This window comes from Electrophorus electricus, chromosome 5 (assembly GCF_041902795.1).
Source record: "Electrophorus electricus isolate QZ-2024a chromosome 5, ASM4190279v1, whole genome shotgun sequence".
Classification (NCBI taxonomy): Eukaryota; Metazoa; Chordata; class Actinopteri; order Gymnotiformes; family Gymnotidae; genus Electrophorus; species Electrophorus electricus.
In genome coordinates, this window is record NC_137501.1 from 23,859,162 (window position 1) to 23,886,987 (window position 27,826).

Consider the following 27,826-nt stretch of genomic DNA (forward strand, 5'->3'; position numbering starts at 1 on the left):
GGATGCATTTGTCAATATAAAAGTTTAAAAACTTATGCAGGGCTTATAATTGTACTTCACTATACCATATAGACATCTGACAAATGGATCTAAAAAAAAAAGTGAGACAGTAACCTTTGTGAAAACCAAAATTTGTCAGTCTCAAAACTTTTGGTCACGATTGTATATCTCCAGGCACAATGCCAAGTGGTGTAAAGCATGCCGCCACCGGTTTTTGCAGCAGTGGAAATGTGTTGTGTGGAGTGATTAAAACAATGCTCTTCTGGAGGAATGGGCAAATATTTCCACAGATACACTACAAAATCTTGCAAAAAGCCATCCCAGAAGAGTGGAACTGATTGTAGCTGCACTTGGAGGACCAACTCCATGTTAATGCCAATGGATTTAAAATCGTACATCATAAAAGCTCCTATATGTGTCCCAATATGTCTGTTTTTATTTTAAATTCAAATCGGCAGAGTCCTAATGTACTCCCATGACAGAAAAGCATTAAATGTGGCAAAAGAACAAAAAAGAAATTCAAACTAAATGTGGTAGCCTGAGTGCCTCGGGGCAAGGAGCAGGACACAGACATCTCTCGACGCAGAGAGACGTTTATTAAACAAAGAGAACATTCAACACATCATCCACTGCACATGGCATGATAAGTGGGAAAGGAAGTGTACCGTTACAGGAACCCCCACCCCCACCCCGCCCCACAAGGGCGCGGTTCCTGGCAGAACCCAGTCTAGACAGACAATGTGACACACCCACATAGACAGTGGGTACAAACAATGATGAAGTGGGGCCATGGACAATCACAGTAGGCCCAGAAACAAACGTGCCTTCTGGAAGGGCAGGCACTGGACGCGTGTCCCTAGCCCTGCAGGACACACAGAGGGGCACGTCTGCCCTGGGTCCAGACATGCCAGGACAGACTTCAGCCCACACGCCGCCCAGGTAGCGCCCATCATGGAGGTGAAGCCCTTGAGGCAGTCCTCTTCCTGGACTTTGGGTGGACTGGCCACATACTCAAAACCCACACCTGGAAGAGAGTGAGAAGAGACGGAGAGTGAGAAGAGACAGAGACCCAGCCGGGCCTGCTAGACCACCCACATAGTGGTCCCAGAGGAGCCAGTCTGCTCCCCATGGGTAGCACTAGGCCCCCACAAGAAATTCCAGGGGGTTCCCCTCCTTGGCTGGAGCAGGCTCTGTCCTCCTCCTCCGCTTCCGGTGTGGCTGCGAGCTCTGGTCGAAGTCCTCTCCCCAACATTCAGGGATCCAGGCAGTATCTTGGGATTAGCCGTAGCTAGAGGAATATCCTCTAGCGTCTGAGCAGCATGCTTCCTCTCGGTGCATGCACAAATTCACTAAGTAACATCTACATGAACATAAACAATGATTGACAACATACCGATATGAACAACAAGGTGCAGGTGTGTGATAACAAGGGAGTGTGGTAACAAACAAGGGAGCAGTCACAAAGAGAACATTCAACAGATATTTCCTACTGCGCATGGCTGGCTATACCATGTGGTAAGAGGGAAGGGGAACGTACCATTACACTAAATCTATAGACACAAAACAAATGAGGCTCAGTTCAGCCCAGGTCCTGAACCAGACTTTGTACGTCTTTACACAAATGGCTGTAAATCATTCTCAGTCTGTCCATTAAAAGCCTTTGAGGCACAGGTAGAACCCAAGCAGGCACCACTGCTCTTCCTCTCTGGTGCGCTCCTGCATTTAATACACGCAAAAAATAAAGCAAGGAACGAAACTGCCTGTACAGAGCCGGCTGCGCAACCGAGTTGAACTAAGCTGTCTCATGACTCATGACTGCTTATATCCTGACATCTCCTGACGACTATCTATGGGCTGGACCAATGCTACCATGTAATGTACACGGAATATAAACATATATTCTTTTCTATTACATTTTTTTTAATCACAATGTTTTAATGTTGTAATCAGGGGTGTCATCACAAACCCCTCTCCTTAAGCTCAGAATCCTAGTATTGCTGTTTTTCATCCCCTGAAGCCATTGCAGGGTCTCCAAAGTGTACGTGTTACCTATAAGGTAGTATATCAATGTGTCCAGAGCCCACTTTATTGCAAGCACATCCTTTTCTATTACTGAATACTTAATTTCTCAGGGGAAGATGTTAAAGCGTATGTACTTCCACACAAACGGGTTTTGAGTTCCTTGAATACTGCCTCACATTCTTGCACCCACTGTCACGTCCGCAGAGCTGAGCATTCCCCGTTGTCATGACAACCAAATTCACTTCCGGGTTTTATTCCGTCTCCATGGTTCACTGTCTACTCCACTTTCACTCCAGCTGTTGCGAGTTTGTGCCTGATTGTACTGTAATAAAAACCCCGTCCCTACATAGCCTGTTTGTCGCTCATTGTCTTTGTCATAGAGTGTCTTTCATGGTTTCTGGTCAGTTATCGATTATTGTGTTTATAGTTAGAGCTCGTTTGTTCTGTGTTTAGTTACCCTTGCTGCATGTTGCTTTCCTTGTTTAGTTCTGTTACCTGTATCTTCGTCAATATTGTTTGTTCATCTTACGTAGCCCGGTTCTGTGTTATTCCCGTTTGTCTAAGTCTTTATGCTTATCGTTATATTTATTATTGTTGTTCTCCGTTAGTCTAAGTGTTCTAAGTGTACGCCCATTTTTCCCGGTTCCCTTGCTCACCTTGTTAGCCTGTTTGTTCTGTCTGTCCTTTGTTTTGCTTTGCACGTTTGTTATTAAATGTATTATTAATTATATTCTTAGTCACGTTTATTATGGCATCACTCATTACTTCCGCTTCACATACCATCCAGCACGTCGACACTTCGAAAGTGTGTTTGCACATTACCCCTCCCGCGTTACACCCATAAGACCTTTTGAGGCTGTCGTTGTGGGTAAAGTCTGTCAAAACTGCGGCTTGGCTGGAGAAGTTCGGAATAAACCTCCTACCAGGCCAAGAAATTATTGAACTTTTCTTTTGGTCATAGGTGGTGGCCTTGAACTTTTCTTTTGGTTACAGTTTGTGTTGGCCTTGACCTTGCCTATCTGTGGCTGAATGCTACCTCCTCTGAGAACGTAACCTAGACAGGATACTTTAGTCCATGCTAGGTGGCATTTCTTGGCATTGACCACCAGTCCTGCCATGTGAAGGTGTTGAAGGTGCACCTCCCATGAACTTCTGTACAACAACACATTGACATTGTAGACAGTGGTGTATCCCTCTGCTCCTCTCAGAACTTGACCCGTGAGACGGTGAAATGTTTCTGAGGCTCCAAAAGCATTACATTGAATTAATACATGCCAGATTGAACTCTGAATGCCATTAGGCATGGGGTAAGAGTCAAAAGCAGACACTGAATTGAACTTGGAAGATCTGATGCAAAATCTCAGTCCTCCATGCGAAGTGCAGTTGATGACAGTGTGATTAGGGTTGTCATCACATATTGCTCTAATGTAAATGACATTTTAAATGTTTACAATGATTAAACTGGTGGTGTTAGTACTGTGTTTTTGCAGAGGTCCAAAAATATGATTCTATAATATACATTTGCATAACTAGGCAAATTCAAAGATGAATTTCTAGTATAATTACATCTAGTCATTAGAAGATTGTAGTTACACTGTCATCAGGTCACACATAGGACATAAATTAAGCATCCATGATACTCAGATGTGGAGTCCCAAAACTGATTTTTAATAGTGATAATTATTTAAATATAGAATTCCACAAATGAAAATGATCAATTATCACCTGAGCTTACTACTCATATTTTTAAAAATCGGAGTCACTTTTCCCATGCCTTGGCTTACTGAGTGGTTGAGTCCACTTACTGTTAATTACCCAAGACTGTGAGCAGTGAGCTCATACAAAAGTGAGCACATACAATTTATCTTGCAACTGTACCAAACATTTCATATGTTTGGATTTCCTTCTCCTTGCTCCTGGAATTTTGGTGCAACAGTACCATTAAAAATCATCAACCAATCAGAATGGGTTACAGATTGTGACTTGTGATATTATTAATAGTCTTACATTCCCATTGGTAGTTAAATTGAACCAGTTGAATAGGAATATTTACCAGTCCTTGTCTACTACAGAAGATCGATTGACAGAGTGAATGACCTCAAGTAAAGGTAGCAACTAATAACACACACACGCACAAGCACAAGGTATACTGTGTAATTATAGTATAGGGTGGCCAAAATAAAGAATAATTAACCGAGTGGATGGAGGCACTCCTCCATTTTAAATGCCACAGTCCCAAGTGTCCCTTTCACTACTGGGACAACCTTGGTGTTAACCTTTCAAATTCCCACAATTTCTTCTTTCAGTCCCTGGTATTTTTCCAATTTCTCATATTCCTTCCTTTTGATATTTCCATCAGTTGAGACTGCCACATCTATTACTACTGCTGTTTTCTGCATCTACTATCATTACATACGGTTGGTTTGCCACTACTTGTTTATGTGTCTGAATCTGGAGGTCGCACAGGATATTGGTCTTCTTGTTCTCCACCACTTTCTGTGGTTTGTCCCATTTGTACTTGGGGTTATCCAGTTAATATGCCTTGTATATATTCCTTTATATGATCCCTGCCTCTTGGTTATGTCTCTCAGAGTATACTTTCAATGTAAGCAACTTGTCATGCTAGTAGATGCTGGATTGTCTCAGAGGCTCCTTTGTACAGTCTGCATCTTGGGTCTTCTCTGGTGTGATACACCACTTCTTCAGTCTATCTAGTGCTTAGTGTTTGACCTTGTGCTTCCATAATTAGTGCCTCTGTGCAGTACTTCAGTCCTTCCAGAGACTAGCAGGGTGTGCATGTTTATGGCTTTCATGTTTTGTTTTTTTTCCCCCAAGCTAGTGACTATAGTGAAGAGGAAGAAGTTGATGGAGTGGACAGGAGCCTTCCTCTACCCCAAGTTTAAAAATAATGAATTATGACAAAGACCCGATTAACAAAGAAAGGTCTGCTAGATTTTTTTGGCAATAAGCTTATAATGACTAGTTTAGAATTCAAGTATCTCCATAGGGTAAGGACTCCAGAGTCAATTGAAAGAGAATAAGCAGCTCAAAGCCATAAACATGTATGCCTTGTCAATCTCTCTTCCATTACCACGTTTTATAAAATCTTGGTACAGCATTTTAACATTTCACATATGAACACCCTTAATCATAAAAGTGAAAGGAAAGTAACATTTAAAATCATTTAAAGTGCTTTGGGTTGAAATACAGCAGACTAATGGCATTTCCAGTACAACAGTTTAACATGTTCATAATACAGATATAAACTGGAGTGCTGCATGGCTATCAGGAACATAGCCCCACATAGACTCCCCTATACTCTTTCAAACACACATTATAGGACATTACATTTAGTAAAAATAAAGCTAAAATTATATAAAGCCTTTGCCTCTGAATCAAGTCTTTTCCAACTCAAAGTATACCACAGCATGACCATGGAAGATATTCATATGTATGAATCCTGTATATAGATCTTAGCTTTGCATACTGCTTTGTGTGAAAGGAATCTCTCTTTGTGTCTCCTCAGACTCTTCCTCTTCTTCTTCTGCTTCTTCCTCCTCCTCATCCTCCTCCTCCTTCTCCTCAACGTCCTCAGTATCGTCCATGATCCTCTGCAGCTGCTCTTTGATCTTATTTAGTTCATGAAGCCCATCCTTCAGCTCTCTGCACACCTCCCTGATTTTGACAGCAAACTCTGTCTTGGCCCCCTTGCGTAGTTCCATCGAGTCCTTGGCCAGGAAGAAGACATCTAGAGCCAAGAAGAGGCCGGACATCACCCCGCTGGCGACAGTGATGGCCTGCGCAGCCTTGGCTGCTCCACCGGCCGCACCAAGCACCTGCACAGTGCTGATGAGGCTCTCTGCATTCACAAGGAGTGCCTTTCCTGCCCGGCCACCCTCCTTCATCACGTGCTTTACGCTCCGGTTCATGGCACGTTTGGAGATGCTATCCACATACTGCTCAAAGTTCCACTCCTCCAGAGTCTCCATACCTGCCTGAGGTAGTAAGACAGAGAGAAAGAGAAAGCACAAAGAAATGCAATGAGAAGGTACTGATAGATACTAATAAGGTATCATGAGAGATGGTTTATAGAAAAACATTCATGTGTGAAGTCTTGAGTTGTTCTGAGAGAATCTAATTTTTACAAATTTTACAAATTATTGTTGACATGAAATAGCAAAAAAGAAGCACGAAACTTCTAAAAGTTCTAAAAGTAATGTAAAATTTAAAATTCCTTCATGTAATGAAGAGAACACACTGAAACTCTAAAAATAAGAGAAACTGGCAAATATGTTAATATGTGTCCCTTCTACAGTCCATGTGTAAAGGCAACGTGGACTTCTTTAGGCTGGTATGCAATTCCACCTAATCTTAGCAGTCCCTGATTGGGCTTTTAACCAAAACACACCATATTAAACATAGGTCTCTCTCTCACCTGCAGAAAGTGAAGACATTCCTTAATGTCTTTGATCTCCTCTTGGTAGCTAAGGATAATCTGCTCCACTTTTGCCCTGTCAGTCCTCGAGTGCATCGTGTCCGTAATGTTCGCAGAGGCTGACGTTAAGCCCCCCGCCGTGGCTATGCCCACTCCCACTGCAGTTACAATTAATGATGTTCCGAGAGTAAATGGGGCCAGCACGAGGCCGGTGATGGTGGTGATGCTGCCAGCTACACTGGCCACCCCTCCCCCAATGCTGGCCGTCACCGTTTTCTTATGGAAGCTGTCCGCTGCATCAGCCAATGCTAGTAGTTCATGAACACGCTGATGCAACAACACCTCCCGCTGATTAAACAAATAAAGAAACAAACGGGCAGCCATGAAGACACGGTCAGCAGCTGCTTCTATTGCTCTGTGAGTGAGAGAGAGACAGAGAGTGAGACAGTGAAGAATCGCAGCAATGTTCCAACATGTCAGCAATGTTACACAGATGAAAATGACAAATTCAAAGTAAAATTATAATTCTTTACTGCTCTGCATCTTCTTCATCAAAGTTTGTTGACTCATTCCATTCACTCCATCCTGTAGGAAGGGTAGGAAAAGCAGGAAAATTCAGATGTGACTAAACACACATCCATGAAACAGGCAATAATCACCACCATACCTTCCACAGCTTCCCACCACTCCAACAAACTATCTTCATCCTGTGAAGAGCAAACATAAAAAAGCCCTATAACTTCAAACACTTGCACATAAATGTATTAAAACATATTCTCCATCTCCCTCACACAACCCCTATGTAACTTTATAATATAATTGGATGATTATAACATCAGTGTTACATACATCACTCTGCAGTGGGCTACCATCACCAGGTATTGGCACTTCTGCTACAGTAGGAATCTCAACAGAGTCCTTCTGCCAAGAAACAATACATTTGTAAAGACTCATAAGACCTGTTACAGATCTCTGAGGCATAACGAGGTGGTAACTGATATCAGTGATGCTATTGGAGCCCAGAAAATGTCAACAAATGTTTCAGATTTTAGCCATACTAATTACTGGAATTATTGGATTCCAAGACAACGGCAAGTTTCACAGTGAACTACCCGAAGCACATAATATTTAATTTAACATTCATCTGAAGAGTAAATGATAGTTTCCAAGCTACTGAAACAGTTTACATTCCTCACAGCCAGCCACCAGAGGGCAGTGTTTGCAAGTTATAAATATCAAAAAATACATTTAGCTTTCAAGAAGCATCATCTGTCATTCGAGGAAGGATATTTAAATCAGAACTGAATTTTGAGACATTTAGGAAAATGTAAATGAAGCATAATATATATATATATATATATATATATATATATATATATATATATATATATATATATATATATATATATATATTATGCTTCATTTACATTTTGTAAATGACACCACTGTGTGGTGTCACCTGAACAGAAAAAAGCAGAAAAGCAGAGAAAAGTTCACAGCAGCCCAAGTCAAAAGAAGCATTTCAATTTCAAAACAATAATTACATGGAACTACTTTTACTACTTTACTTTTGCATGAAACACTGCCCAGATAAACAGTTTTAAATTTTTTAAATAATAATTTTTTTGCGTTGCTGAAGTCTTTTGCATAGTACTTTTGTATATTTTTAAAATACAAGCCCAAATAACATCTTTAATATAGATGTGATATAACATTTGATATACATTAGGATTTTCTTGCATTCTGCTAGAGGCAGTGTGAAAATCTCTCATGTAGTTTGCCATGGAATAAGTCTAACATATAGGTTAAGATCAAGCAACCTTGAAATGGTCCCATTCAAAGCCAAGCACCTTGGGAGAGCCAGGTTCAGTGAGGGTAGTGGATGCTAGCATAACTTCCTAGAAAATAAAATATTACACAAAATAGGAGACAAAATGGTTTTCTGAGTTGAAGCATACATGGTAAACACTGAATCACACCCCTACAATGACAAAGATTATTAATCTTTAGAATTTTTTTAACCTCCCCCTACTGAGAGCCAACAAGAAATATCTCTATAGAAGAGGGGAGCACCAATTTAAAGGATGGTGATCATGGCATGACTATAATATAAGGACTGATTATCCTAACAAAATCTATAACATTTTACTGATACCTACCTGATTTTTGGAAATAAGTGTATTAACTTCCTGTGTCACAGCAAGATTCTGAAAAACAGACACATACACATTTACATTTACGGCACTTAGCTGACGCTTTTATTCAAAGCAACTTACAATTATGTCTGAGTACAACTTGAGCAACTGAGAGTTAAGGGTATTGCTCAGAGGCCCAAAAGTGGCAACTTGGCAGTGGTGGCGCTTGAATCAACAACCTTCCGATTACAAGTCAAGTACCTTAACCACTGAACTACCACTGCCCCCACACACAAACTGAGCATTCACATGCAGCATTTAGTAGTTGCTCTTGTAAAGAGCGACTTACAATAGTGTTTTGCCAAAAATTAAGCAAAGCGTTAAGCCCCTGCATAGCAAGTTCAAGCATACCTACGGATATATCAAAACGAAGTGACACTCGGCTACTTCTTAAACTCGTATTACCTGCTTGCTCTCATCTGTGTTTTTGGTGGAAACATCACTCTGGCTCTAAAAACACAACAGAGAAAGAAACGAGTCTGAAAAAGAGGCTCAGGTGCTGAAACAGATAAACCATTTTACTGCTGAGCACTGAGAACAGATTGACAGGAAGAGTGTGCTGATGTCACTAAGCTCTGTGCGTGTGTGTGTGTGTGTGTGTGTGTGTGTGTGTGTGTGTGTGTGTGTGTGTGCTGTACCTGTGAAGAAGACTTAAATGGGTTTACTTTCTGAATCAGTCCCATAACTAGTCCAGGGTTCTACAAAATTTAAAATTAATCAGAATTTATAATATAAAATGATGTTTATGTATTAGAAATTAAATTGAATTAAATAAAAGAAACATTTGTTTCATTATATGCTCATTGAAACTCCCCTCAGACATCAATGCAATTTAAGTGGTACTAGAGCATCAACAACATTCAGCATTCAAATAAGGCATTATATTTATGTTTACTCTAAACTCTGTCATTTACCATGGAGATAGTATTTATATATACAAACCCTGGAAGAATTTGTGATTTTTTTTAGATTTTTTCAGAGAATAATAATGATAATACAACAACTTTTCTTTTATTCATGTTTAGTGGTTTTTAAATCATAATGACAACAGAAACTACCCACATGACCCTGATCAAACGTTTACATACCCTGGACATTTTGGCATGATAACATACATACAAATTGACACACAAAGGTTTAAATGGCTACTAAAGGTAACCATCCTCGCCTTTGATCTGTTGCTTGTCAATCAGTGTGTGTGTATAAAGAGTCAGTAAGTTACCGGGCTCCTGACAGACACCTGCATGAGACATGGGGAAAGCAAAAGAATTATCAAAGGATCTGCGGGAGAAGATAGTTGAACTTTATAAAACAGGAAAAGGATATAAAAAGGTATCCAAGGAATTGAGAATGCCAATCAGCAGTGTTCAAACTCTAATTAAGAAGTGGAAAATGAGGGATACTGTTGAAACCAAGACAAGGTCAAGTAGACCAGCAAAAATTTAATCTACAACTGCCAGGAAAATTGTTCGGGATGCAAAGAAAAACCCACAAATAACATCATCTGACATACAGGACTCTCTGAAAAAAAGTGGTCTGGCTGTTTCAAGATGCACAATAAGGAGGCACTTGAAGAAAAATGGGCTGCATGGTCGTCACCAGAAGAAAGACCTTACTATAACAATGCCACAAAGCAGCCAGCTTACAATATGCCAAACAGCACAGAGACAAGCCTCAAAATTTCTGGAACGAAGTTATTTGGAGTGATGAGACCAAAATTGAACTTTTTCGCCACAACCATAAATGCTACATTTGGAGAGGAGTCAACAAGGCCTATGATGAAAAGTACAGCATCCCTACTGTAAAACATGGAGGTGGATCGCTGATATTTTGGGGATGTGTGAGCTACACAGGAATTTTGTTAAAATTGATGGCAAGATAAATGCAGCATTTTATCAGAAAATACTGGAGGAAAATTTGCACTCATCAGCCCCGAAGCTGCGCATCGGACATATTTGGATGTTCCAACATGACAATGATCCAAAACACAAGGCCAAGTCGGCCTGTCATTGGCTCCAGCAGAAAAAAAGTGAAGGTTCTGGAATGGCCATCTCAGTCTCCTGACCACAATATCATTGAGCCACTTTGGGGAGATTTCAAACATGCAGTTCATGCATGACAGCCCAAGAATTTAGAGGAACTGGAGGCATTTTGCCAAGAAGAATGGGCAGCTTTACCATCTGATCAGGGAAAATAAAGTGCCTCATCCGCAACTACCACAAAAGACATCAAGCTATCATCAATGTTAAAGGAGGCAATACATGGTATTAAGGACTAGGGTATGTAAACTTTTGATCCAGGTCATTTGGGTAGTTTCTGTTGTCATTTTGATTTAAAAAATGGCAGAAACAATTGTTTGATAATAAATGGCTTGACCCAACCACTAAACATGAATAAAAGAAAAGTTGTATTATCATTATTCTCTGAAAAAATATTTAAAAAATCACAAATTCACAAAAGCAAACTTATGAGCACAACTGTATATATCTAAATTTATTTATATAGCACTTTTGTGCAAAAAAATCTGAATGATCTAAAAATGGATCTGAATCAATCCATATCTTGCTAGCTCACCAAGTTGTCTTATGTGTGTGTTGGAACCTGGATTATATTTCATAGTACCTGCATACTATGATATATAATCTTGAAACTGCATACCTGTGTACTTTCAGTAGGTTCATCCTCTCCACTTTTGCCAGTGAGAGAAGACTTACTGCTTGATTCAGAGCTCTGGAGATAAAGAAATTAGAGGGATTAAAAGCAAATTCTATGCAATAACATTCATTATATATTGTCCAGTGAATGGTAGATGTTACATACAAACAAGCATATATGTTCAGTGTTATACATACAAACCTTCTCCATGCAGTGTAAAGGTGGTTCTTCTCTTACAACCTAGGTAAAAAACAGGTTCTCAACTTTGCTGACCAGCTCCTTAACAACATACTTGTGCCATGCATACACACTAACATAACTAAATATTTTACAAACCTGCTTGTTTTGGGTTTTTTTTATTATTTTGGGGTGTTTACCTGTGAGAATGACTTAAATGGGTTCATGATCTGAATAAATTCACTTATCACACCAGGGCTCTGAAATAACACATTTTACAAAAGAAAGGCCACCCCAAAAAGGTAATATGGACTGATATGACATGCTACTATGTCTGTATTTGTTCAATGTCTCCTCGTTCTTTATGGAAGCTGATCTGACCATAAGATGCTTCTCACTAACATTCACATTTCGCACTTCCTTGGAGGAGCTAATGTAACAAGCTAAAATAATCTCACGTCTCAAGTGCGAAGAACATCAAACTGTACATAACCTTCACGTCAGTAAAGTGGAAGTGAAGCGAGCAATCTCACCTGTCTAGTCTCATTGGTGCTACCCTCTCCGTTTTCCTCAGTGCCAGAGGATTTACTCATTGATAAAGAGGTCTGAATGGGAGAGAGTTTTCACATCTATTGTCTACAGCATACTACACATTCAGTAGGCTAATCTTGCCTCTAATAAATTCTCACAATGAAAATATGCAAACAGATTTGCCCACACATACATCTGATGAGGTGTGCTGGACAGAAGTCACTTCTTTCTTTCCCTGCAAGTAAAACATAAACAAACATGCTATTTCACTGTAAACAACGTTTTACCGAGAACTACCAAAAAAGCAGTTACAACTCATGGCAAATGAGACGGCAGGGATCAGCACTGACCAGCTTAACTGCTTTTGGTCTATGATGAATTCAGCTCGTCAAGGCCATTAAAATTACCAGAGATAGATCATGCAAGTCAGAACAGGAAAAACAAAAAAAAAAACCCATACCATGTTACAGCCCTCCAGCATTGGCAACACCCATTCCTGGTTTGTAAAGGGGGGGTGCTAGGCCTCTCAAACAAGTGTTGCCATGCACATGCCCAGAACATAAAAAAGCAGATCACTGCACACAGCTTATCAACAGCGGGAAGATGAAGATGCTGACAGCAAGGACACCCTTCCCAAACCTCTGATGCACACCGTTTCCCAGTCTTGTCATTTCCCAGGATGAGGGTGCAGCCATGAGCCAGGCTACGAAGCCCCAGGACACTAAGCATCACCTTACACTCCCTACCATCTTCCCTTGCCGGGTACTGTAAAAGAAATACCCCTCTGGAGCCTGAACCTACTCTCTGACTCAGAGCGTGTGGTCACACTGCGCTTTTGACGCTGACCCCATCACAGAGGGTGATACAAACGGAAAATGCTAATTGCTCGCCATTGTCATACAGCCACACAGATTCAATGGCTGCCTTTGAGTAAGTCATAAGACAAACCTAGTTGTCACGTAGGAAACTGCCTCCTTTGCAACCTCTGGCTATGGACAGCACATAGTACAGCTGAGACTAGAACTTGAGGCTCAGCCATAGAGCAGACCTCTGCCTGGCTCTGTAACATATAAATGAATATACATTTCTAGGGTACAGATTTCAATAAAATTGAAATTCAGAAAGTAATATTGCATGTTTGGAGTTTTTGCACTTGCCATTAACAGTCAACTACCAATGTTATGTTTACTGTTGCAATCACAGTTCTGCTCAGTCAGAACACACACACTCCATGCACATGCACACTGCATGCACACAAATTTACAACAATAGTATCCAGCCCTGATGCAGTATGATAATTAAAAAGCTTATGTCTAGAACATAAGAAATTGGCAATGTATGTGTGTATGTAATTACCTGTGAGGAAAATTTGAATGGATTCAGCATTTGCATTATACTCATTGTCCCTGATATCTGTGGATAATTCAAAACAGTAGTATAAAAAATTAACAATGCAGTGATGCTTTGAGAGAGGGCATAAGGCATCCCTAATGCACACGTACACACACACATACCCACACCCACCCACACATTCACACACACACACACACACACACACATACCCACACCCACCCACATACACATACACACACACACACCTGCACACACACATACCCACACCCACACCTGTTCAATTGGCCTGGCCGCGACCAGTGGTGCCTTTTTGTTTTAAAACGTGTTACCCAAGCTACAGCAGGCTAGCCATCATGGACACACACACACAATCCCTAAATAATGTTTATAAGTACACTCTAATCAAGTAATATGCATCAAATGGAATCAATTTTCTCTGGAGGTTTACAATAAATTTTCACACTCCTGGGGTCTAATGAGTAAATCTCTAAGAATGATAGCATACTCCTCTGCTTCTCAGTAAGGTGTGCTTGGTTTCAACTTCTTTCCTTTCCCTTCATAAATCATATAGAAAAATAGCAACTCTTTAATGCTCAAGAATAGTTGCAGTAGTAGCCCATGGCATACAAACACTAGGAAGCCAAACAAATAATTTGAATGCTGAAACGTTAAAAGATGATGTGTTACATATGTGCCAAAATAATTGTTTCGCTATCTCTAACAGTCATTACGTAACACACTAGAAACACAAACATACATAAATTAACGATGGGTTTAGAGGTCTAAACATGTCCGTGACCAAGGTGAATCACCACCGTAGCCTGCTTGCGCATAGGTGGACTTGTAAAAACAAACAAAATAAATTTCACGTTTATTGCTTCTTGGAGATCAATGAGCTCGAAAGCAAAGTTCCGCAAAAGTAGCCTTTACTTAACTCGTGAGCTGACATTTCGGAGTTACGAACACAGCCTAACTCCTTCACTATACATATTTAACCATTTGTTTTCCCATGGTGTAAACTATGCAAATATCTTAGGTTCTGTGTTATTTTTGTTTGGACGAATTTAACAGGACGGCTTTAGAACCTGTTAGTTCTTGTCTTATCCTGTTATACCAAATCTTCCTACAATCGTAATATATTACGCCATTTTACAAGTTGAAGTAGACCAAAACAAAACCATCGAAACCTACCCAGTAATATGACAGAAACATGCGGTCTTGTTGGAACCGAGGAAGTTTGTGTTTAAGGCTTCTCCTCAGTCTGTTAAGGAAAAGCAACGAATCAGCCGCCGGGGGAGTGAAAAAAAGAAATCGGACCCGTTTACGTCACTTCTGCTTCTAAACTCTGGACTATAGGATATAGCGCAACTGTAGCCCATAAAGAACGTTTGACCGGATTATGTACAGTGATCCAGATGGGAGTAACAGTTCAGTATTAGTCAAAGGCCAAGAAGATAAATGCATCAGAAAATCTCTTTAAATGCTTGATATTTCTATTGTATAACTTTATTTCCTATATAATACTTACACTTACAAATACAGGTATTGCACAGAACATTTCTGAAATAAAATTATACCGGATACACAGTTTACACATGCAAAAAATGAAAACTTCACAAAGCAAGTAGATAACCAATGGATGCAAGGCAACTTCAAAAGCTTTCTGACAATATATTAGAATTGTGTAAGAAGATTAAAATAGCATCTGAGAGTTGGCAGCATTGCTTTGTGCATTCTAGTTACAATATATGCTAATTGAACAGCACATTGGCCATAAACCTACAAATAACTTAAGATTCCTACTCAAACTACTTTGTGTTCCAGTCCGTGGTTTGATGCCAGCTGCTATTCAATTCACAGATAAGAAGCAAGATAATACAATATTAAAATCAATTATCGACTGTACAATTTTCCCGTGGAAGTAATTATTCAAAATGAGTGACCTGCAAGAGAATCCATACAAGATAAATGTGGCATGTTAAACAGCAACAAAAGTGAAGGGTTAAACATTACTGTGCATATGAAAGTTATGCCAATCATCTGGTGTGCGACTGTGCAGTTGAGAAAAGTCAAAATTATTTGTATACAAAATTTTCTGTTTTCCATACTGATTAAATCTTCAGAGGAGACATCATGGTTACCAGTCATACCTTTCTGCAAGCTTTGTAGTGGCCAGTCTTAAACAGTTCTCACGCAAAACACTCCATAACCTTTAAATTTGACCCATTGCTGGTTCGGCTGTATACTCTTCTGGCATGCCTTCAAAATCCAAGCACAAGCCAAGTCCACAAGGCAGTTCTAAATGTTTCCCGTAGCATCCAGCAGCTGCTCCCTTATGGAATTGAGCGCCACCAAGCCGTCGTGCAGCTGCTTGGCTAGCATTTGCACTCGCGCAGTCAACTCCTTCTTGCAGCCCTTCTTTAGCTCGCGCGAGTCCTTCGTGAAGTACTTATCCATGCCTTTGCACTCGTTATTCAGGGCCACTATCGCGCTATTGACTATCTCCTCAGCCCGCTCCACCGGCTCGGTGACCAGGCTGACGGTCTGCAGTGCTCGCCGCACCTCCCAATCTCCGGTGTAGTAGTTGTTGCGGCGAAGCAGCGGGTGGCAGCATAGGCGGCGGATTCCCTCGGCCACGAAATGCAGGCAGCGCTGCAGGTCCGTCAGACGAGTCTCGTAGTCCTGCACGAGGAGTTCGATCTTTTTGCGGTCCTGGTGCAAAGGGTGAAAGATGAGGTCAAAAACTCAATGCTTAGTTTCACCCCCATTTGATTATTCCGTTAAAGAAAGATCGTTATCTTTCGAGTAAAACAAATTGGTTTCCTCCCATGACACTCCTGTGATGGAAAAATAAGAAGTACATTAAACATCCTTAGCTAAAATAAATGATAGCAAGTTAGAAAATCATGATCAGGACAATTTTTACATCAAAAATCATTCTGTAATGCCGAGTTTAATAGTTTTTTATGCCTTTACCTATAAGTTAGGTTCGCCCAACTCTTTGGTGGTGAAAAAGACAAACCATATCTTGAAACTGCATATATCAATACAAAAGTCTGTTAGATACATCTAGAAAACATCGAAGAGTGATTTTGGGTGAACCTCCTTTATTTAGTAAAGAAAAAAAAAAGTCCTCAAACTCTGGTGAACCGTTCCTTTCAATTTATTACTCACTACATCTCTGCCTAAAAGCTTAGTAGGTTCTCTCATAAAGGAACCGAAGGGCAGTAGCTTACGCTCATGTCGTGAACATTGTCTGAAATGGCTGCTGAAGCTGCTGCGATCCCGCCCGCTGTAGCTACTCCAAGCCCGACGGCCGACACAATGAGAGATGCCCCGAAAGTGACGGGTGCCAACGCGAGCCCGGCAATGGCCGCCACACCGCCCACCGCTGTCGTGGTGCCACCAGTGATGTTCGCAATCCTAGCCCGCCGGTGGAAGCTGCTAAGGTCGTCAGCAATGGCATACAGGAAAAGCACGTGCTGGTAGAGTACTTCGGCTTGCTCGGTGAAACTCTTGTAGAACACACGGAGCCCACGGTGGACCTTCCCAGCAATCTCAGTGAAGGATCTGGCACACACACACACACACACACACACACACACACACACACACACACGATTGGTAATAACACTGTACAACCATGCAGCCTTTAAAAAAATATGGTACTACATTTATAGAATAAGTTTTGGAAAAAAAAATATGAACAATGCACCATTTTAGTAAAGGCATACGGTGTTTTGGCATCCAAAATGACTACAAGCACCATACTAGAGAAATCGACACCACCCAGCTCAATGTACGTGTGGCAAATCCAGATTAAAAATGTAATCTACCACTGTGACAATAGGGTAATCTTGCCTGCAGATTGCCACCGTTTTTGCTCGTGCCTGATTTAAAAAAACAAACACACCAACAACCTGAATTTCAAAAATCAAACCACCACCTACTTAGTTTCATCCTCTTTAAGGCTGATCTCCTCATCTGATGGTACCTCATCCCACACTGGGAGTAAAAAAAATAAATAAATTGTGAAATTTTTTTTCCCCCTGCCTGTATGCATTATTGGAAGGGTCTATGGATGAAAGATCTGAGTACTCACATTCTACTGTGTTCCACCACTCCATCAGACTGTCAGTGTCCTGCAAATATGAGCCCAGTAAATAACACCACATACTGGACATGGATATACTGCATACATCAGAACTTTATAAAAGACCAGCAATAGCTTGGCATGGCATCACATGACATTGCCAGGCTATTAAAAATAATTTGTCCTTAAAAAAAAAGGCTTTTACAATTCTAGGGACCATACTTCTGACCAGGTCAATAAGTATTTTGGTGTTTTGAGTTAAATCATTAAAGAAAAGTTGACTTCTAAATTCCAAACATCTCTTGCACCTGACTAATTCTGTATCTTCACTGAAGTTTAATTGTTTCAATAAGATAGAATTGTTCTGCCTTTAGGGTTTATGCAGGCTGCCTGTGTGTTGTATAATCAGTATGTAACCATTATGGTTTTCAAATGGTGGGAAAAGACTGACTCCTTCCTCCTCTTCTTCCACTGCCTCCAACTGCTGCTCATCCTCTGGGTCTCTTGATCGCCTCACATCCATCTGGGAGGACCTCCACTCAGCCTGAGGGGGAGGGGGGCAAAGAAAGAAAAAAAAAAATGCAATGTTTTTGTTCCGTCATATTCACAGTGAAATTGGGCAGCACAAAACTGCCTCTTGATCCCAGTTAGAAATCAGTAGGGAAAGTGTGTCTGCTTTTCTCACAAGGTGGGTATAGGCTCAGTACCGAGCTTGCGGAACTGGTTTAAGCACAGCAGTAAGCCAAAACGCATTGTTGACTTGGCTAACTCATATGACTCAAGAAACCCCCCTCCTTGGTAAACAATTACTGTGCTGTAATACCACTTGCAAATTACATCTGCTCTCAAACTAATCTACACTTTTAAAATTGTGCATGGATACCTTAGCTGCCTCTGAAAGGTAGTCACTGGACGTAGCACCTGTAGGATCAAGGTCTTCAGGAAAGTATTGGTCTTTAGCCTTGAGGGACAATTGTATATATTGAATTAAAAAGTGAACACTGGCCTTATTGGCACTGAAACAAAGTCTGGAGACAGCACCATTACCTTTGACTCTCTACTCGGCCTTTGTGATTTTAACTTCTGGGGCTGTGTATCCTAAACACAAAGTGCAAAACATTTTTGTTAACTTGTCCAGATAAACACAGATGGACAACGCATCAAGATGGAAATCGAAGATGGAGTTATGCAAACACCAGAGTGTACTCTTCTGTCAAAGTCCAAGTGTCATCACAGTTTCCTGCTTTAAACAGTTCCGCTCCTTTCGCTGGAGTTCCTGCATCTTCAAGCCCCTAAATGTCACAAAAGAAAGCAAGCATATGGAATTGTGTGTCAGATCTCCAGTCCAAAAATAACTTTCATAAAAAGATAAACAAAATAAGATACACATGAAAGCATGAAAACGATAAAATATAGATACAACCTTTGAATCACTGTATGTTTGCAAAGGAACTCTCAAGATAGGTGGCTTCTTCAGCTGCAAGAAAATGGAATACATGATTTGGAATCATGTACATGAACATAATATGGACATCTGATCAAAGCAGAGGAGAAACAGTTAGGTTAAATACCTCACTATAGTCCTTGTACATATTAAATTCAGAGGTCTTCAGGTCTCTGGCTTTAAAGAGATCTGCACCTTTCTGTTGGAATTCTTCATCCAGTGTGCTCTGAAGACAAGTGGTTTTATAGGAAACAATTCTCACTTGGACAGATTTCCCACACAAACATGTATACATACACAAGATATTACCTTTGATCCTTTACGAGGCAAACGAGGAACTCTCATCTTAATAGGTTTCTTCTGCAAAATTAAGGCAGAATTACCTTCTTAAAGAGTGGATTCAAAAGATGGAAACATCACATTGAGAAGTTAATACCATAACACTTACAGATTGACTGTCCATTTCTTTTGTTTGTTCACCTTTGTCTAGAGAAGTGAGGTTGTCATTACAGAACGCCTCGTGCTGAGCATTAAAACAAAAACATGCAATTAGGGCATTGGCATTCAGATCAGTTACCAAACAAAATTTGCAAGGGGGGGAGGGGGGGGGGAAGAGAACCATGCACAACAAAAATCACACCTTTAACTTCCATGAGGGGGTGTATTCTGCTGCTCCCTCTTCCTCATTAAGAGAAGAACCCTACGAGGAACGGAAACTTACTAAATGCCAGAATAAATACACTATATTGTAAAGAAAACCGGAAACATGACATTTGAGAATTCATTAAGTACCAGGGTGTCCAAGGACCAATTCTTTTCAGAATCGGTTTTCACCATTGTGCCCTACGAAGACATACACAAATTCAGTTGCTGTAAAAATCCACTACTTCACTAGACACTTTTCAGTAATTCTGATGTACCTAAATATACTTTCCTGAAGATCATTCTGGTTTAGATACGAAAATGCCATTTTAACAAGGCAGATGCACAATCCACATGTGGGAATCTAGTCTAAATACAGACTTCTGTACAAATACTAGCCATTTCACAACTATAATTCTGTCAGATTGGTTTTTAATTTGTTTTATTAGACATACAAGCCTAAAAAGTCATTTAATCAATCAGTGTTGGTGATATGTCAAATTATTTAACTTCCATGCTGTCAGTCATCACAATGAGCCCAACCCTCAGAGCATCACTATCAGCTGTTTAACACATTAATAAAAATCTTTTTTAAAATAAAAATAGCATTAGCTGTCCAACATGATTCACATTTGTGAAAGATTATATAAATAACTCATAAGGGGGGGGAGAAAGGTACCCACTTTCAGCAATATGATTATACAGATTATGTGGAGATAAGCAAGGACCTATATAGTCATGCATAAGTCTTAGTAGCTGCCGCTGCTTCATCCCTTCTGGTTACTGAACCCACCAAATCCTATTATATGTTGTGTAGCTAGTCAATAAGAGATGTCCAACTCCCTGTTCAACCTTCCTTCCTGGGAGTTTGAAACCGTCTACAGTTGTGATCGAAATTGATTAAAAAAAATTATATATATATATATATATATATATATATATATATATATATAAAAAGTATTCACTTTTTCATTTTGAATGTCAAATGTTTTACCCCCCCAATCAGATTTAAATGATTTATGGCAGCCCCATTCAGCAGGCCTTAAGCATACTTTTATTTTTGTCCTGGTGTAACACAGAAAATCTGACAGAAGGCATAGTTTGAAATGTTTTAAATCAGTTAATTGACTGATTGGTAGAATATCTAAATTGTTCAGGAAGCCTCCCCATTTTCAAATAAGGGACCTTGGTGGTAGTATAGAAAAATGTAATTGCTTTTAAATATGGTAAGAAGCTAAAGAAGAGGTCAAGTGTTCACACAACCAGAAACAAAAGCTAGTGAGGCATTACCTTTGATCCTTTCCAAGATAAACGAGCAACTTTCAGTTTAACTGGTCTCTTCTGTAAAACCACAAAAATTCCTTCTTAAAAATCACAGGTTACAAAAAGGAAAACAGCATATTGACAGGTTAAATGACAGACTTACTGGTCGACAGTCCTGCATTTCTTTTGGTTTGTCACCATTGTACAAGAGCATGGAGTTTTTAGCACTTTTCTGAGTGAACATCTCATCCGGGTAAACTGCCTGCACAGTAAAAGCATACCAAAAATCAAGTACACTGGTTTTCCAATTAACACTTAAGAATGGTTCAAGTTCAAGAGGTTGTCATTTCAGCTATATACAAGTACACAACAAAAATGAGACAAAATGTTCCTCCAGGACCATGGTGCAACATAAAAACAACAGTGCAACAGACAACATGCCACACAAGTGCAAACAGGGGTTGGGAGAGTGGGAGTTAAAAGGGCCAAGTCCCCCATGAGGGGGTGAACCCTGTCACACCCTCTTCCTCATTAGGAAAAGAACACTGGGGGAAGGAAAAATAATACAAAATGCACTCTGGTAAGTTCTTTGAAAGCAAACTATAGACATGCAAAGTGGTATTGTGGTAAATAAGCAAAGTAACCAGTAACCATATTGTAAATATATTCAGAGATATGCTATGGATAACATGTTAAGCAATATTAAACTAACAAAAGCCCATTACCGCTATATACATGCAAAAACCTAAATACTGAAGGGTCTAATGGGAACATACCTTTGATTTATCTAAAAACTGGAGTTTTTTAGTCTTCGTCAGGTCATCTTCAAAAGTATCCTACAGAAACAATGAGCATTACATGAAATCATCCAAGGTGTAGCTTATTCATCTAATACTAAATAAAACAATACTGATTTTTGACAGGGCAAAGCATTAATTGCAAAAAGTATATGAAGAAAGAACTCCAAGAACTAATCCCTGGATTAAGAGTGAAGGAGTGATGGAGAACATGATAGACAAGGAGGTGGCTGGGTTTAGAAAGCTCACCAGAGAGAAAGATAGTGGGTGGTAAAAGGTGGCAAACACATTAGCTATGAAAAATGAATTCTAGGCATTGTCTCAATTTTGAACAACTGATTTTTTGTTTCCACAACAATGGAAAGGAGTTCCATTTATAATATTTTTCCACATTTAGCACACAACTTAACCTACCTTTGGTAGTTGGGGAGGCACAGAGGGTTTCATTTTCAGTGGCTCCTTCTGTTAAACAAGAATCTTGCATAGTATTCAAAAGGATACAACAATTATATATGGCAATAAAACAAAAACAAAACAAACAAAAAAAAGCAGCATACTGGTCTGCAATCTTTCCTCTCCTGCAAGTTCTCCTTGCCCTTCCACATATTGCCTCCACTCTGTAGCACAGATCCTCTTTCCTCCAGTAGATCTTCCTACAGAACACAGAGCCACCAATGATGCAAGAGATTCATTTTTCCCTGACCAAAAATGTTCTTACCAAAAGAACTGTGAACTAGGTCAGAACTTAAGCAATATTGAGCCAATGTACATTTTTAGGCCACATTTTTAAACTGCAAATACTGATTATGCAAACATCCTGTATTCAGACACTTGGCTATAGTCTTTCACTTAATGATGCTTGGTAGTAGTAGTCATCAAGCAGTCCAACCCAGCTACCAAACAGTTTAATGTAAAGGATTTTACACCCATTGTCCAGCTTCTTTCTGAACTACATATTGATAACAGTGCAAACCTTGGAGATTTGCACAGGAGTTTGATGGCCCGTTCCATTTTCAAAGCCTTCATGCATCTTTGTCTGGTTGAATAAGAGACAGAATTATGCAAAGGCTCTTTTCCCAATGTTAAAGTGTGTTTTTGATGTATTTATGGGCAATTTAACAAAATTACCTTCGACATTCTGTAATGTAAATGAGGAACTAAAAGTTTGTTTTTTTTCTTCTGTTGAGAATAAGAACATTATTATTCCACACATTCATATGCAAATTGTTTAAAAAAGAAAAAAAAGAATGCATTGGTTTTAGTGAGTAAAACCTTCTTCGATTTGTCCATTGCTGTACTCTGTTCATCTTGATCAGATGAAAAAACATCATCCACTGTGCTATCATGCAACTATGAGCAAAAATGAATGATCAGACAACCAAAATCCATCTAAAGTGTTAGTCAGTTATTGATTCTGCAAGTCAATATTTCTACCTTTGTTTCCCAAGACAAAGGACTTCCATAGATACTGTCGGTAGTTCCTCCCTATCCCATAAAACGGTCAGAAAAATCACAAAAAGAGTCAGAGACAGAAGGTGAAATACATGCAACAAAAATAAGCAGGAACAGTGCATGTACCCTAGGTTCTTCGCTGAGCCCATCAGTCTGTGAAAGTTTCAGGTCACCTCCAGGTTTATTCTGAAATCCAGGAACATCATATAATGGCTTTTATGCCCTATCATAAAATGGTGCGACTTTCCATTTAAATGAAATCTAGGTGAACATGAGTACATTTGACTGATACCTTTACCTTTGATCCTCTTCTAGACAGGACAGATGACCGCAATTTCTTGCCTAGTTTCTAAAAGAGAAGGAAAGGCACAGCATTATATATTAATCCACCTATATTACTACAAAAGATATACAGATAAACAGTTGAGAGGCATACTAATTTACTGCTTTTCCTTCCAAGAGAGTTTGTTAGGGCTCCCTCAGATTCTGCTGTGGATATCTAAGGAAAACATGAAGTGAACAGTGTTTTGCTTTCTATAATGAAGACACAAGAAATGATGAAAAATGAACAAAGCCAAAAGTACCTGTAAACATCAGTTCACCCTAATTTGTCAAAAAAAAAAAAAAACAAGTCGTCATGTTAGTGATTTACCCTCAAGGATTCTCTCCTCAGCTTAAGTTTTCCAGCCTGATTAAAAAAAAACAAAATATGGTATACAGAAGAAAACAAAAATAACGATTTTTAATACAATGGCTTTTAATATGTGCTCAGTTGTACTGGTAGGAACCCATTTTGGTTCTTGACCAGCCCAAGCCAATAATGAAGTGAACAAAGTACTGGAAATGGTTTCTCAGATTAACAAGAAGGTGCATGTACTAAAGTGGAAAAATATAGCCCATTACATACAGGCTTCCATTCGGGAGAAAGCTCAGGGCTGTCCTCTGGCCAGTCCTCCACACACATTTCCTGTATAGCACACACAGTTAAGAGACAGCCAACAAAGCTATATGCCTCCAGAATCAAATTTACACACACTCACATACCTGACCGATGAATAGAATGTCCTCATAGACTTGCATATTTTCCACAGCTTGTGTGGGGCCCTTTGAACCAAAACATTTTACAAAAATATGCCCATAAGTAATAGAAATTTATTTTTTATTTAAAGAGAAAGAAATGTAAATAAATATTTTCAAACCATCTGAATATTGGTTTTGCTACGTGGGACAGGAGTGGGTGGAGTCAGTGTGGATGCTACAGGAGCTGGTGTGGCTGTTTCAGGGAGCTGTACAACTATAGGAGAGACTATAGGAGTTGTGGATAGTGTGTGAGGGTACATGGCCTTAAAAAAGAAAAGGAAAAGCAGTTGACAATGCATAAACATACTGCAATTAAACAATTTAAAACAAAAAACAAAAACAGCCAGGCTTCTCCAAACCCTATACTCACCTGATTAGGACTCTTATAAACTTTAATCCTTGGAACTGGTTTCAGTGCATGTCTGCTGAACATCTGAAAAATTGAGTCTTATATGTAATCCTTTATATGTAATCCTTTGTTAATATTATTTTAAAATCTTCAGCTGTACAATAGAAAGTGAATGTCTACCAAACCAGTAGAGAATCCAATAAAAGGTGTTCTTACCAGCCCTCCATCTGCTAAGGTATTTGGACGTGGTGTAACTGCAGGAGATTCTTGGAGTGTTCCAGTTCCCGGTGTTGCATGGACATTGAAGTGGCTTTCTTGGGTCTTCACAGCAGAGTCATCAGACAATGGATCAAATGATTTAATCTCTCTTGGCATAGTCGCTGGGGTCTGAAATAATGGAGTACTTTGGAGTATCCCATTTTCTACACTGCTCAAAGGGCTTTGAAAGAGGTCACTAGACACAGATGCAGTGTCTGTGAAACTATCTGGAGTTTGAAATAAGTCAGTGGTTACGATAGGGGGGACAAAACAAGTGTCCTGAGAAACATCAGGCTGCCAACTAGACACTGTGGTATGAGGTGCTGTGGATTGGAAATTGTTTTTTTGATTGGACAGTGTATATTCCAAGAGATAATCCTTTTCATTGGATAATTCGGTATTTTCCGTGTTCTCAATGGCTGCCATGCTCTGCGAGATGCTGCTTTCCTCTTTGGCATTGTAAGGTTGAAAAACATCTGCGTTCTGTTTGGTTGATGTAGTATGAAGGCGTTCTGAAGAAGTAGGTGTGACTTGCAATATGTCAGACATGTGATTGGGAGATGTCATTTGCTGGGATTTTACTTCCTGGTTTACAGAAGATGGAAAGACAGCCCAAACATTCTTTGCAAGAATAGGAGAAAAATCAGCTTTCAGTGGCTCATGTGTAGTAACGGATGAAGCCCATAAGCAGCCATTACTTTGTTGACCGCTTAAATACTTTGCACTCGGCAGCTTGTTTTCTTCATCAACAGTGCTTGTTTTGGAATCCTACAAGTAAAAATAGAAATTGTCCAACAAATTCTGCACTTAAATATACAAAAGATCATCAGAACCTCATAGCTTATTTTGCTTTGAGTGGAAAAAGGGTTTACAGTTGTTGCGCTGTGAATGAGTCCATTTACTTTGTCCTGATGGTAACAGTCAGACTTCATTCCTCATTTATGACAATCAGCAACTATGGGTGTTATTTAATACCTGTGATTTTAAACTGACTGTCTAAAATAAACAAGCACAATATGGTTACCTCTGGGGAAGAGTAGAAAGGATTCCATTGTTTGCTTGTAGCTCCATTCTACCAAATAGAAATTTAAGTAATGTTAATTTTGCAAAATATAAAATTCTTTCTGTAAATTATCATACACAGAAAAAAAAAAACATTTAGGTTGGCACATACACATGTATAAAAGGAGTCATATTATTCCATTAACACTGCTGTCCAATCTAGTCTGCAAAAATGACAGGTGAAGCAGCCTTACCTGAGGTGATAGCAGAAATGGGTTAACTGGGTCCTGATCACCATTCTGCTTACAGAAGCAAAATGATGTAGTATTTAGCCAATTATGATTATAGATTAAAAGCCAATGCCTACATGTAGAATGCCAATAGTACAAGCATACCTGTGCAAACTTGCTACCAGACGTTTCTGGGCCCCAGACAAAATCAGAAAAGTTATCTTCCTAATAAAACCAGGAACAAAAAACACAAGAGTTATGATCTGATACACTTCCATGCGCAAGATTAAATCTGCTTCCTAGTTCACATCAACATTCCTCTAATGCAGGGAAAACAGTGTTTTCTAGAAACTGTTACAATGAATTTATTAATCTGTTTAGATTACGAGCCAGCCATTGAGGAGTTGCTGGATTTTGAGGTCCGCAAGAAAATCAATGACTACACAAGTAAATAGGTAATGGCATGTGCCTGTTGAATATGTCCCTAAGGGCTATAGATAAAGACCGGATTTGTAAGTTAGCTTTAGAAGGACACGGTCTTAAAATTTAAGGTAGGCCTAGAAAACGAGCAAAACAAAAAGTTATGAAATTTCACAATCGCCCATTAAAGATTAAAAAAAATAAATAAATAAACAATAATAATAAAAAAAATAATTCACTGACGATGTGAGGAAGATGGGTGAAATAAGCAAGAGCTATCTTTTAGTTAGACACAACGTGATGCTAAAATGGTATTACTGTAAGATGCTCTGTTGGTTTTGGGACATCATTTACTCACCTTTATTCGCTCCCATGCAACTTCATTTTGACCGGCAACATTCACCTTATGCGCCTCCTAAAATATTTTTATTACACTACACCTTATATATTGTTTCAGTATCACACACGGTTAACTTTTTCAAAGAAGCTACGGTCAATGCGCTGTTTGTGTAGTTTAGTGCTGTTGCGTTTTAAGTGGAGCAGAATTTAATCGAATTTTAGAATTTTGCTTACCATGTTTTCCCTGCGTACACTGTCTTGAAAATAATCCGACATCAGGTGCAAGTCGTACACAGTCCACTTACCAAACTCGTTAGTATACCTTATTTGAATGAAAATATGTGAACTTGTTTGTCCAGTTGAGCTTACCTGCACAGCTTCGATAAAGCGTCAGCATGACACAAAGAAATTCTCTCACGCCGCTGCCCAGACCGTGTGCACTAATTGAGTCAGGTTTAATAGCAATTATTTAGCTTAATGTATAACCTGACTGAGGTGTAAGGCTCAATGTAATTAACGTTTCATGAAGAGTATGTTGCTATTAGCGTGTATATAGTTCACGCTTTTATAAATGGTTTGTCATCTGCGAGTAATCAGCCTATTTTGCTGAGTCATAGTTTTATTAACCAACATAATTATTCAAGGAGTCATTTGGCTTTACATACCATAAATATTAAAATGTTTCATTTGCTGTGTTTATATGAAAGATGTTTACTTCAGTATTGGAGTTTACTTACTTTTACTGATTTGAATGCGTTAGCGATCTAGTTATAATAACCTACTTTTACACAAGTTGAAACATTCAAATAAATGAATAAAATTGACAAGAGCCTGCAATTAAAATTTATACATATTTAAGATTTCAGAGAGTTCAAATATGTCAAAAAGTAGATTAAAAATAAACAAGTAGTTGTAAATTAAAAGCCATGCTCTGAAGGTGAGTTAGATATGTTCTTAAAATTATGATTCACGTTTGCCCAAGTGAATTTGTCTAGGGGAAGGTATCTTGAGGACGTCATTCAGCCAGCAAAAGGGATTGGTTAGAATAGATTAGAGTTGGGTAACTAGCAAAGCGATACAAAAGATCAC

General features: G+C 39.3%; 2 protein-coding genes and 1 long non-coding RNA gene across 12 annotated transcripts; all 3 read right to left on the reverse strand.

Moving 5' to 3' along the window:
- Nucleotides 1-575: 575 nt before the first annotated feature.
- Nucleotides 576-1,767, reverse strand: LOC113585409 (uncharacterized). Its single transcript, XR_003411504.3, has 2 exons — nucleotides 1,394-1,767; nucleotides 576-1,024 (listed from the first exon to the last, which is right to left on the reverse strand). It is a non-coding gene; the product is annotated as an uncharacterized LOC113585409 (long non-coding RNA).
- Nucleotides 1,768-3,669: 1,902 nt separating this feature from the next.
- On the reverse strand, nucleotides 3,670-14,677 carry apold1b (apolipoprotein L domain containing 1b). Of its 6 annotated transcripts, XM_081714463.1 has the most exons (16): nucleotides 14,560-14,638; nucleotides 13,372-13,428; nucleotides 12,964-13,075; nucleotides 12,209-12,250; nucleotides 12,018-12,089; nucleotides 11,509-11,547; nucleotides 11,311-11,382; nucleotides 9,291-9,350; nucleotides 9,058-9,102; nucleotides 8,617-8,664; nucleotides 8,278-8,355; nucleotides 7,307-7,378; nucleotides 7,125-7,164; nucleotides 6,991-7,042; nucleotides 6,458-6,872; nucleotides 3,670-6,017 (listed from the first exon to the last, which is right to left on the reverse strand). In XM_081714463.1, the coding sequence occupies exons 5-16, from the start codon at nucleotides 12,075-12,077 to the stop codon at nucleotides 5,496-5,498; spliced, it is 1,503 nt and encodes a 500-aa protein (XP_081570589.1). In that variant the 5' UTR covers nucleotides 12,078-12,089; nucleotides 12,209-12,250; nucleotides 12,964-13,075; nucleotides 13,372-13,428; nucleotides 14,560-14,638; the 3' UTR covers nucleotides 3,670-5,495. The 6 variants fall into 6 exon arrangements, with proteins under 6 accessions (XP_081570589.1, XP_026878650.2, XP_026878649.2 ...); XM_027022849.3 differs by lacking the exon at nucleotides 12,964-13,075 and having other exon boundaries at nucleotides 8,308-8,355; nucleotides 14,560-14,677; XM_027022848.3 differs by lacking the exon at nucleotides 12,964-13,075 and having other exon boundaries at nucleotides 7,307-7,375; nucleotides 14,560-14,677.
- A 187-nt stretch (nucleotides 14,678-14,864) lies between these two features.
- On the reverse strand, nucleotides 14,865-27,088 carry LOC113585403 (uncharacterized). Of its 5 annotated transcripts, none has more exons than XM_081714464.1 (37): nucleotides 26,972-27,079; nucleotides 26,757-26,813; nucleotides 26,144-26,203; nucleotides 26,003-26,047; nucleotides 25,771-25,818; nucleotides 24,705-25,514; nucleotides 24,510-24,572; nucleotides 24,259-24,402; nucleotides 24,104-24,163; nucleotides 23,967-24,026; nucleotides 23,712-23,747; nucleotides 23,496-23,558; nucleotides 23,358-23,408; nucleotides 23,186-23,245; nucleotides 23,042-23,092; nucleotides 22,880-22,957; nucleotides 22,736-22,786; nucleotides 22,581-22,643; nucleotides 22,165-22,260; nucleotides 22,022-22,069; nucleotides 21,587-21,646; nucleotides 20,974-21,072; nucleotides 20,838-20,888; nucleotides 19,698-19,748; nucleotides 19,546-19,605; nucleotides 19,354-19,428; nucleotides 19,215-19,265; nucleotides 19,033-19,131; nucleotides 18,885-18,938; nucleotides 18,658-18,753; nucleotides 18,509-18,559; nucleotides 18,345-18,422; nucleotides 17,913-18,005; nucleotides 17,471-17,510; nucleotides 17,319-17,373; nucleotides 16,605-16,938; nucleotides 14,865-16,080 (listed from the first exon to the last, which is right to left on the reverse strand). In XM_081714464.1, the coding sequence occupies exons 1-37, from the start codon at nucleotides 27,011-27,013 to the stop codon at nucleotides 15,667-15,669; spliced, it is 3,747 nt and encodes a 1,248-aa protein (XP_081570590.1). In that variant the 5' UTR covers nucleotides 27,014-27,079; the 3' UTR covers nucleotides 14,865-15,666. The 5 variants fall into 5 exon arrangements, with proteins under 5 accessions (XP_081570590.1, XP_081570592.1, XP_081570593.1 ...); XM_081714468.1 differs by having other exon boundaries at nucleotides 16,071-16,205; nucleotides 26,972-27,088; XM_081714466.1 differs by lacking the exon at nucleotides 18,345-18,422 and having other exon boundaries at nucleotides 26,972-27,080.
- Between the last annotated feature and the right edge of the window lie 738 nt (nucleotides 27,089-27,826).

Bases quoted from the DNA above. Each gene is read 5' to 3' on its own strand.
- apold1b (XM_027022847.3), bottom strand. From the start codon at position 14,580: ATGTTTCTGTCATATTACTGG. The intron at 6,873-6,990 runs GTAAAGAATTAT...TCTCACTCACAG, and splicing joins GATGAAGAAGATGCAGAGCA to AGCAATAGAAGCAGCTGCTG. The intron at 6,018-6,457 runs GTGAGAGAGAGA...TTACTACCTCAG, and splicing joins AATGTCTTCACTTTCTGCAG to GCAGGTATGGAGACTCTGGA.
- LOC113585403 (XM_081714464.1), bottom strand. From the start codon at position 27,013: ATGTCGGATTATTTTCAAGACAGTGTACGCAGGGAAAACATG. The intron at 26,048-26,143 runs GTATGCTTGTAC...TTCTGTAAGCAG, and splicing joins CTGGTAGCAAGTTTGCACAG to AATGGTGATCAGGACCCAGT. The intron at 16,939-17,318 runs GTAGGTGGTGGT...TGTGTGTGCCAG, and splicing joins CTTAAAGAGGATGAAACTAA to ATCCTTCACTGAGATTGCTG.